General features: G+C 34.7%; 2 protein-coding genes across 2 annotated transcripts in view; both read right to left on the bottom strand.

Moving 5' to 3' along the window:
- LOC121865111 (uncharacterized protein MAL13P1.304-like) overlaps positions 1-3,199 on the bottom strand; it is an 11,677-nt gene extending 8,478 nt beyond the window's left edge. The window contains exon 1 of the mRNA XM_042364440.1: positions 3,119-3,199. Coding sequence (XP_042220374.1) covers positions 3,119-3,199 — 81 coding nt within the window. The remainder of the gene's footprint in view (positions 1-3,118) is intronic.
- A 2,221-nt stretch (positions 3,200-5,420) lies between these two features.
- LOC121865110 (histidine-rich glycoprotein-like) lies at positions 5,421-7,878 on the bottom strand. The gene is made up of 3 exons (XM_042364439.1): positions 7,873-7,878; positions 6,810-7,477; positions 5,421-5,619 (listed from the first exon to the last, which is right to left on the bottom strand). The coding sequence occupies exons 1-3, from the start codon at positions 7,876-7,878 to the stop codon at positions 5,421-5,423; spliced, it is 873 nt and encodes a 290-aa protein (XP_042220373.1).
- Between the last annotated feature and the right edge of the window lie 3,433 nt (positions 7,879-11,311).

Raw genomic sequence — 11,311 nt, 5'->3', positions numbered from 1 at the left:
TATTGGGTTCAACATGTTTCTTATTGTGTTCAACATATTTCTTTCTTGGGTTCAACATGTTTCATATTGTGTTCAACATGTCCTCTCTTGGGTTCCACATGTTTCTTATGTGTTCAGCATGTTCTTTATTAGGTGCAACAAGTTTCTTATTGTGTTCAACATGTTCTTTATTGTGTTCAACATGTCCTTTCTTGGGTTCAACTATGTTTCTTATTGTGTTCAACATGTTCTTTATTGGGTGCAACATGTTTCTTATTGTGTTCAACATGTTTCTTTCTTGGGTTCAACATGTTTCTTTATTAGCATTCCTTCTTGTTCCTTATTGTGTTCAACATGTTCTTTCTTGGGTTCAACATGTTTCTTATTGTGTTCAACATGTTTCTTATTGTGTTCAACATGTTCTTTATTGGGTTCAACATGTTCTTTATTGGGTTCAACATGCTTCGTATTGTGTTCAACATGTTCTTTCTTGGGTTCAACATGTTTCATATTGTGTTCAACATGTTCTTTATTGGTTCAACATGTTTCTTCTTGTTATTATTCCTTGTATTTCTTTATTGGGTTCAACATGTTTCTTATGTGTTCAACATGTTTCTTTCTTGGGTTAACATGTTCCTTATTGTTTATTCAACATGTTCCTTATTGGGTTCAACATGCTTCTTATTGTGTTCAACATGTTCCTTATTCAATTGTATTTCTATTCTGTTCAACATGTTCCTTATTGTGTTCAACATGTTCCTTATTGTGTTCAACATGTTCCTTATTCAGTTCAACATGTTTCTTATTGTTTCAACATGTTCTTTCTTGGGTTCAACATGTTTCTTTATTGGATTCAACATGTTCCTTATTGTGTTTCAACATGCTTTTTGTGAGTCAACATGGTCCTTATTGTGTTCCTTTATGTTCCTTATTGTGTTCAACATGTTCCATATTGTGTTCATCATGTCCCTTGTGTTCTAGATGTTCCTTATTGTGTTGAACATGTTTCTTATTAGGTTCACCATGTTTCTTACTGTGCTGAACATGTTCCTTATTGTGATCACCATGTTTCTTATTGTTCAACATGTTCCTTATCGTGCTCTAGATGTTTCCTTATTGGGTTCAACATGTTCCTTATTGTGATCAACATGTTTCTTATTGTGTTCAACATGTTCCTTATCGTGCTCTAGATGTTCCTTATTGGTTTCTGGATGTTCTTTATTTTGTTCAACATGTTTCTTATTGTGTTCAACATGTTTTTTATTGTGTTCAACATGTTCCTTATTGGGTTCAAAATGTTTCTTATTGTGTTCAACATGTTCCTTATTGGGTTCAACATGTTCTTATTGTGTTTAAGTTCCTTATTGTGTCTTATTCCTTATTGTGTTCAACATGTTTCATATTGGGTTCAACATGCTTCTTATTGTGTTCAACATGCTTCTTGTGTGTTCAACATGTTCTTATTGGGTTCAACATGCTTATTGTGTTCAACATGTCATTTGTTCACATGCTTCTTAGATGTTCAACATGCTCTTTTTTGTTCTACATGTTCCTTATTGTGTTCCGTATGTTTCTTATTGTGTTCAACTATGCTTCCTTGTGTTCAACATGTTCCTTTTGTGTTCAACATGTTCCTTATTGTTTTATGTTCCTTATTAGGTTAGATATTCCTTATTGGGTTCAACATATTCTTTATTGTGTTCAATATTTCCATATTGGTACAAGTCCTTATTAGGTTTAAGATGTTCCTTATTGTGTTCTAAATGTTCCTTATTGGGTTCAACATGTTCCTTAATGTGTTCAACATGTTTCTTATTGTATTCTAGATGTTCCTTGTTGTTCAACATTTTCCTTGTGTTATGTTCCTTATTGTGTTCAACATGTTCTTTTATTCAATATGTTCTATTAGGTTCAACATGCTTTGTGTGTTCATCATGTTTCTTATTGGGTTCAACATGTTCCTTATTGTGTCTAGATGTTCCTTATTGTGTTCTAAATGTTCATATTGGTTCAACATACTATTGTTTCTAGATGTTCCTTGTTGCGTTCAACATTTTCCTTGTGTTAACATGTTCCTTATTGTGTTCAACATGTTCTTTATTGGGTTTCCTATATTTCTTATGTCTTCAACATATTTCTTTATTAGGTTAACATGTTTCTTTTGTTCAACATATTTCTTATTGTTCAACATGTTCTTTATTGGGTTCACTATGTTTTTATTGGGTTCACATGTTTCTTATTGTCTTAACTGTTCTTTATTGGTTCAACATGTTCTTTTTGGGTTCAACTTGTTTCTTTATTGTGTTCAACATGTTTTTCTTGGGTTCAACATGTTCTTATTGTTTCCTTATGTTTTAACATGTTCTTTTTGGGTTCAACATGTTTCTTATTGTTTCAACATGTTCTTTCTTGGGTTCAACATGTTTCTTATTGTGTTCAACATGTTCTTTTGGGTTCCAACATGTTTCTTGTGTGTTCAACATGTTCTTTATTGGGTTCAACATGTTTCTTATTGTATTCAACATGTTTTTCTTGGGTTCAACATGTTTCTTATTGTGTTCAACATGTTCTTTCTTGGATTCACATGTTTCTTATTGTGTTCAACATGTTCTTTCTTGGGTTCAACATGTTTCATATTGTGTTCAACATGTTCTTTATTGGGTTCAACATGTTTCTTATTGTGTTCAACATGTCCTTTATTGGGTTCAACATGTTTCTTATTGTGTTCAACATGTTCTTTCTTGGGTTCAACATGTTTCATATTGTGTTCAACATGTCCTCTCTTGGGTTCAACATGTTTCTTATTGTGTTCAACATGTTCTTTATTGGGTGCAACAAGTTTCTTATTGTGTTCAACAAGTTCTTTATTGTGTTCAACATGTCCTTTCTTGGGTTCAACATGTTTCTTATTGTGTTCAACATGTTCTTTATTGGGTGCAACATGTTTCTTATTGTATTCTTATTGTTCTTTCTTGGTTCAACATTTCTTTTGTATCTTTTGTTTAACATTTCTTTGGCTATGTTTCTTATTGTCAACATGTTTATTGTTTAACATGTTCTTTTTTCATGTCTTTGTCTCCTTTGTGCAATTTCTTTTTGTCATGTTTCTATTGTTAACATTTTCTTTATTGGTTCCAACATGTTTCTTATTGTGTTCACATGTTCTTGTGGGTTCAACATGTTTCTTATTGTGTTCAACATGTTCTTTCTTGGTCAACATGTTCCTTATTGTGGTTCAACATGTTCCTTTTAGTTTAACATGCCTTGTGTTCAACATGTTCCTTATTGTGTTCAACATGTTCCTTATTCTGTTCAACATGTTCCTTATTGTGTTCAACATGTTCCTTATTGTGTTCAACATGTTCCTTATTCGGTTCAACATGTTTCTTATTGTGTTCAACATGTTCTTTCTTGGGTTCAACATGTTCTTTATTGGATTCAACATGTTCCTTATTGTGTTCAACATGCTTTTTATTGTGATCAACATGGTCCTTATTGTGTTCAACATGTTCCTTATTGTGTTCAACATGTTCCTATTGTGTTCATCATGTCCTTGTGTTCTAGATGTTCCTTATTGTGTTGAACATGTTTCTTATTAGGTTCACCATGTTTCTTACTGTGCTGAACATGTTCCTTATTGTGATCACCATGTTTCTTGTGTGTTCAACATGTTCCTTATCGTGCTCTAGATGTTCCTTATTGGGTTCAACATGTTCCTTATTGGATCAACATGTTTCTTATTGTGTTCAATATTTCCTTATCGTGCTCTAGATGTTTCCTTATTGGTTTCTGGATGTTCTTTATTTTTTTCAACATGTTTCTTATTGTGTTCAACATGTTTTTATTGTGTTCAACATATTTCCTTATTGGGTTCAAAATGTTTCTTATTGTGTTCAACATATTCCTTATTGGGTTTCCAACATGTCCTTATTGTGTTCAACATGTTTCTTGTTGTTCTATTTTTTCAACGTTTTTGTGTTAACATGTTTTTGGTTCTGTTTCTTTTGTGTTCAACATGTTTCTTATGTGTTCAACATGTTTCTTATTGTGTTCAACATGCTTTATTGGGTTCAACAGTTTCTTTTGTGTTCAATATGTTTCTTCTTGGTTCAACATGTTCCTTATTGGGTTCAACATGTTTCTTTCTGGGTTCTAGATGTTCCTTCTTGCTTCACCATGCTTCTTATTGTGTTCAACATGCTCCTTACTGTGTTCTACATGATCTTTCTTGGGTTCAACATGTTCCTTATTGTGTTCTAGATGTTCCTTATTGGGTTGTAGATGTTCTTTATTTTGTTCAACATGTTTCTTATTGTGTTCAACATGTTTCTTATTGTGTTCAACATGTTCCTTATCGGGTTCAAAATGTTTCTTATTGTGTTCAATAAGTTCCATATTGGCTCAACATGTCTTTGTTCAACATGTCCCTTATTGTGTTCAACATGTTTCTTATTGTGTTCAAGTTCCTTATTGTGTTCAACATCTTCCTTATTGTGTTCAACATGTTCCTTATTGGGTTCAACATGCTTCTTATTGTGTTCAACATGCTTCTTATTGTATTCAACATGTTCCTTATTGGGTTCAACATGTTCCTTATTGTGTTCAACATGTCCCATTTTGGCTTCACCATGCTTCATATTGTGTTCAACATGTTCCTTATTGTGTTCAACATGTTCCTTATTGAGTTCAACATGTTTCCTTGTGTTCAACATGTTCCTTATTGTGTTCAACATGTTCCTTATTGTGTTCAACATGTTCCTGGTGTTCTAGATGTTCCTTATTGTGTTCAACATGTTCCTTATTGAGTTCAACATGCTTCTTATTGGATTCAACATGCTTCTTATTGTGATCAACGTGTTCCTTATTGTGTTCAACATGTTCCTTATTGTGTTCAACATGTTCCTTATTGTGTTCAACATGTTCCTGGTGTTCTAGATGTTCCTTATTGTGTTCAACATGTTCCTTATTGTGTTCAACATGTTTCCTTATTGTGTTGAACATGTTCCTTACTGTGTTCAACATGTTCCTTATTGTGTTCAACATGTTCCTTGTGTTCTAGATGTTCCTTATTGTGTTCAACATGTTCCTTGCGTTCTAGATGTTCCTTAATGTGTTCAACATGTTTCTTACTGTGCTCAACATGTTCCTTATGGTGTTCAAGATGTTTCCTTATTGGGTTCAAAATGTTTCTTATTGTGTTCGACATGTTCCTTATTGGGTTCAACATGTTCCTTATTGTGTTCAAAATGTTTCTTATTGTGTTCAACAAGTTCCTTATTGTGTTCAACATGTTCCTTATTGTGTTCAAATGTTTCCTTATTGGGCTTAACATGTTCCTTATTCGGTGCAACATGTTTCTTGTGTTTAACATGCTCCTTGTATTAACATGTTCTTTGTTGTGTTCTAGATCTTCCTTATTGTGTTCACCATGTTTCTTGTGTTCAACATGTTTCCTTATTCGATTCAACATGTTTCTTGCATTCAACATGTTCCTTATTGTGTTCACCATGTTTCTTAATGTGTTCAGCATGTTTCTTACTGTGTTCAACAAGCTCCTTGTTGGCTTCAACATGTTTCTTACTGGGTTCTAGATGTTCCTTATTGTGTTCAACATGTTCCTTATTGTGTTCAACATGTTTCCTTGTTAGGTTCAACATGATCCTTATCGTTTTCAACATGTTTCTTATTGTGTTCTAGATATTTCATTATTGTGTTCTAGTTGTTCCTTATTGTTTTCAACATATTCTTATTGGGTACATGTTCCTTGTTAGGTTTAAGATGTTCCTTATTGGGTTCAACATGTTCCTTATTGGTTTAAGTTGTTCCTTATTGGGTTCTACATGTTCTTATTGTGTTCAACATGTTCCTTGGGTACATGTCCTTATTAGGTTTAAGATGTTCCTTATTGTGTCCTAAATGTTCCTTATTAGGTTCCATATTTCTTGTGTTCAACATGTTTATTGTATTCTGATATTTCCTTGTTAGGTTCAACATTTCCTTGTGTTCAACATGTTCCTTATTGTGTTCAACATGTTCCTTATTGTGTTCAACAAGTTCCTTATTAGGTTCAACATGCTTATTATTGTTGTTCATGTTTCTTATTGTGTTCACAATTTTTTCTTATTGTGTTCACCATGTTTCTTATTGTGTTCAACATGTTTCTTGTATTCAACATGTTCCTTATTGGGTTCAACATGTTCTTTATTGTGTTCACCATGTTTCTTATTGTGTTCACCATGTTTCTTTTTGTTTTCACAATGTTTCTTAGTGTGTTCAACATGTTTCTTATTGGGTTCATCATGTTTCTTATTGTGTTCACCATGTTTCTTATTGTGTTCAACATGTTTCTTGTATTCAACATGTTCCTTATTGGGTTCAACATGTTCTTTATTGTGTTCACCATGTTTCTTATTGTGTTCACCATGTTTCTTTTTGTTTTCACAATGTTTCTTAGTGTGTTCAACATGTTTCTTATTGGGTTCATCATGTTTCTTATTGTGTTCACCATGTTTCTTATTGTGTTCAACATGTTTCTTGTATTCAACATGTTCCTTATTGGGTTCAACATGTTCTTTATTGTGTTTAATGTGTTTCTTGTGTTTACCATGTTTCTTATTGTGTTCATGTTTCTTGTTGGGTTCTAGATGTTCCTTATTGGGTTCAACATGTTCCTTATTAGGTTCAACATGTTCCTTATTGTATTCACCATGTTCCTTATTATGTTTAATGTGTTTCTTGTGTTTACCATGTTTCTTATTGTGTTTACCATGTTTCTTATTGTGTTCAACATGTTCCTTATTAGGTTTAATATGTTCCTTATTGGGTTCAACAATTTCTTCTTGGGTTCATCGTGTTCCTTATTGTGTTCAACATGTTCCTTATTAGGTTTAATATGTTCCTTATTGGGTTCAACACATTTCTTCTTGGGTTCATCGCGTTCCTTATTGTGTTCAACATGTTCCTTATTAGGTTTAATATGTTCCTTATTGGGTTCAACACATTTCTTCTTGGGTTCATCGCGTTCCTTATTGTGTTCAACATGTTCCTTATTAGGTTTAATATGTTCCTTATTGGGTTCAACACATTTCTTCTTGGGTTCATCGTGTTCCTTATTGTGTTCAACATGTTCCTTATTAGGTTTAATATGTTCTTTATTGTGTCCAACGTGTTCGTTATTGTGTTCAACATGTTCTTCATTAGGTTCAACGTGTTCATTATTGGGTTTTATATGTTTCTTTGGAGGTTCCTTATCGGGTTCAACATGCTCCTTATGGGGTTCATCATACTCCTTATGGGGTTCAACATGCTCCTTGTTGGGTTTAACATGCTCCTTATGGGGTTCAACATGTTCCTTGTTGGGCTCAACATGCTCCTTTTCGGGTTCAACGTGTTCCTTCTTGGGTTCAACATGTTCCTTATTGGGTTCAATGAGTTCCTCAGGATGATCATGAGGATTCATTTGTTGTTCAGGATTCATTTGTGGTTCTGGAGGCTTCTCCTAAAAAAAGTAAGGAAAAGGTACATTAAAAATGTACATAAGGTAATGTGTGCAAAAATATTTAAAAGGTGCAAGTAATAACCTAGATCCCCAGTTAGGGATAGTGTGGATACAGCACACCGTAGGCCAAGCTCTCAGTGACATGGAGGCAGTGTGGCTGGTGCTATACTTGCCTGCCTTTACTTCCACAGCTATAAACTGTGGTACTCATTTACAGCTTGGTTGACTGGGGATCCCCCTGGATTGTACCTGTAAAACTTTGAACAGAATTGAAACTATTCCTTCACTTAGCTGCTACAAAACAAGTACAGGTACGTTACTGGAAGTCAGTTGTATACAGTGGCTGTTTTGTCCTGTTTTACCAAACCCGATCACCAGGTGCCATACCACCTCACAGCCATGCCCTTCCCTCCTCTCCCCAACACACAAATCCTTCACAGCATCTCCAGCCCCTGATGAAATCTATACATTGAGTACGCATCAGCTCCTTGGAAGGCGAGTACAGGTATTAAATTGGTTATGTACACCACTGTGCTGTACATTATTTAATTTTAAACTCACATACTTATGTTTAATTTGGACTTGTTGGGTCAGTGATACTTTTTATGTTCAGTACAGTAAGATCTCAGAGTACACGAGGGTTATGTCCTTGGGATACCCTGTAAATGCAAACATATTCAGGGCCACCGATATACTGTATGTATACATATATATATATATATATATATATATATATATATATATATATATATATATATATATATATATATATATATATATATATATATATATATATATATATATATATATATATATATATATATATACATATATATATATATATATATATATATATATATATATATATATATATATATATATATACATACATATATATATATAAATGTATATATATATATATATATATATATATATATATATATATATATATATATATATATATATATATATATATATATATATATATATTATATATATATATATATATATATATATATATATATATATATATATATATATATATATATATATATATATATATGTGTGTGTGTGTGTGTGTGTATTTTTTCGCAATGTTTAGACAATTCTAAGACCTTTTTCTTCTGTGATATTTCCGCCGGAAATTAAGGATAACCGAGATATTAATTTTTCAATATTATTAGATTTGATCAGTCACAAGTGCCGCCATTTGTTGTTTACATCTCATCTAGGTCTGGCCATCCATCACGCAGTGCTCCTTACCTCCGTGTTGGCTTCTTAAGCGTCTACAGTACATTGCATGTGCGGGGGAGTTATTGGCTACAGCGATGGGAGACTTATAATTGGGCAAAAGTTTTTTTTCTTAGCCAATGAACAATGCGTGGGTGCGTCGGGAGCGGAGATTTTATTTTTCAGTACCAGAATAACCAGATATACCAGGGCCGGATTCAGGAGTGGGCAAAGTGGGCAGCTGCCCAGGGGCCTCCACAATCTGGGGGCCTCCACATATTACAATATTTTATTTATTTGTTTATTCATTTGGATTATTTTTATTTTCATTCTTTCAAATTCATGTGTACAAATTCCCAACACACACACACACACAAGTGTGTGTGTGTGTGTTCGGAATTTGTTCACATATGGCTTCAAAATTCTCCAAAGAAGTGTTCAAATTTCAAAAATTTCCCGGGGGGCTTACAGCGCCCCCCGGAACTCCCAGATGTTTAGGCTCGCTTCACTCACCACCCCACCCTCTTGGGTAGTTATAATGAGGGGGGCCTCCACAGGTCTAAATCCGGCACTGGATATACAGTAGCTGAACAGGTGGAAAGAGCTGTGCCGACATTTGATGGAGATTATTTTACGTCAATTGCAGAGTTTCACCAGAAAAATGGTGTTAGGTTAGGTTAGGTTAGGTTTGTTTTGTTTTGTTTTTTATTTATGTGATTTACTCGAGAAAAAAATTCGTTAAGATTGGTGGGTAGGGTGGAGGGGGGGGGGGTCTAAAAAATGCATGATTTCCGGCTGAAATGAATATCAAATTCATTCAAAACTCATCAAATAACATCGGAAAAACATATTTTAATCTCCAAACAAAGACCGATGCATTAGTGAAAATTGACCGCATCGGGTTAGGGTAGCATAAGGGTTTTCAATGATTACTATTGCCTGAATTATTTTCTGCCAGCAAGAAAAAATCGAGACTTTTCTTGCTTGTACTGTACTGCACTGTATTGTACTGTACTGCACTGTATTGCACTGTACTGTACTGCACTGTACTGCACTGCACTGCACTGTACTGCACTATTGCTACACTGCACTGCACTGTATTGCACTGTATTGTACTGTACTGTACTGCACTGTACTGTACTGCACTGTACTGCACTGTACTGTACTGCACTGCACTGACTGCACTGCTACTGCACTCTGCACTACTGCACTGCACTGCACTGTACTGCACTGCTGCACTGCACTGTACTGTACTGTACTGCACTGCACTGTGCTCACTGTACTGTACTGTACTGCACTGTACTGTACTGCACTGTACTGCACTGTACTGCACTGCAACTGTACTGCACTGTACTGCACTGCACTGCACTGTACCTGCACTGTACTGTACTGTACTGCACTGCACTGTACTGTGCTAATACTGTGCCTGTACTGCACTGCTACACTCCCTTGCTTTGCACTGCACTGCACACTGCACTGCACCGTACTGCACTGTACTACACTGTACTGCACTGCACTGTACTGTACTACACTGTACTGTACTGCACTGCACTGCACTGTACTGTACTGCACTGCACTGCACTGTACTGTACTGCACTGCACTGTACTGCACTGCACTGTACTGCACTGTACTGTACCGCACTGCACTGTACTTTACTGCACTGTACTGTACTGCACTGCACTGTATTGTACTGCACTGCACTGTAGAAGATATATGTTTTCTTAGCTCAGTGATAATATTTTGTAATTTAAATAATACAGTATTATTGTTATGATTTTTTCTTCCGTAACTATAATCAACGTTGACACGCTACAACGCCATATTCAATGTTTTAATGCCGAGCTTTTCATATCATCAACAGGAAAGCTTCCCAAAACTTACCAGTTACTGCTACATTATATAATTTATCACCTATAAAATGAACCAACCTCTCCTAGGTTAGGTTAAGTACATACTATATTAGGTAGCAGTATTCTAGTCACTCTGGGTACCTAAGGTGAACCTAAGTACCCAGAGTGATTAGAACCAAAAATCTAAAATACTACATCACAGTTATGTTCTATTTTGTAAAGGAAGAGTTAGTCCTGTATTTAATGGACATAATGACATCACAAGCGTCATTGTTGACATGCGAGACAGGGTCTTTCTGAAGTACCAGATACAGTACTGCTTCTTTATAAAATTCACAATAGTCTCCTGGAATGCCAACCTGACTTTGCACTTATTATATACAGGATATGGAAGACACGATAAATGTTGCATTACCTCACTGTTTGTAGTGGACAGAATAATTTGCTTGTTCTTGCAGAGCAGCAGTTGCCATGTACTGTAATCTTCGAATGCTGGGGAGGACGATTATCTGAAAAAAAAACACATTATAACGCTTAGGTGAAGTTAACTTTAGGCATGTTAGTTTGGCTCATTTTATGAACGACAAATTACTGTAGAAAATATTACAGTATCTGTACTTCAGGAAGTTCAGATTCACCGAAAGTAAACAAACATTGGTAATTTTATGCCCATTAAATATTATACAGTACACTACACTGTACAAAATTTCTTGAGTAATGTAGTGTGCAGGGGTGAGAAGAGCACGATCTGTC

This window comes from Homarus americanus, unplaced genomic scaffold (assembly GCF_018991925.1).
Source record: "Homarus americanus isolate GMGI-L3 unplaced genomic scaffold, GMGI_Hamer_2.0 scaffold2539, whole genome shotgun sequence".
NCBI lineage: Eukaryota > Metazoa > Arthropoda > Malacostraca > Decapoda > Nephropidae > Homarus > Homarus americanus.
Note: the sequence above shows the minus strand (reverse complement) of the source record. Positions and strands in the feature narration are given on the sequence as shown.

What these genes read in the sequence shown, in the direction of transcription:
- LOC121865110 (XM_042364439.1), bottom strand. An exon ending in GATGAACCCAAGAAGAAATT is followed by an intron (nt 5,620 to 6,809) that starts GTTGAACCCAAT and finishes GAACCTAACAAG; the next exon opens with GAAACATGTTGAACACAATA.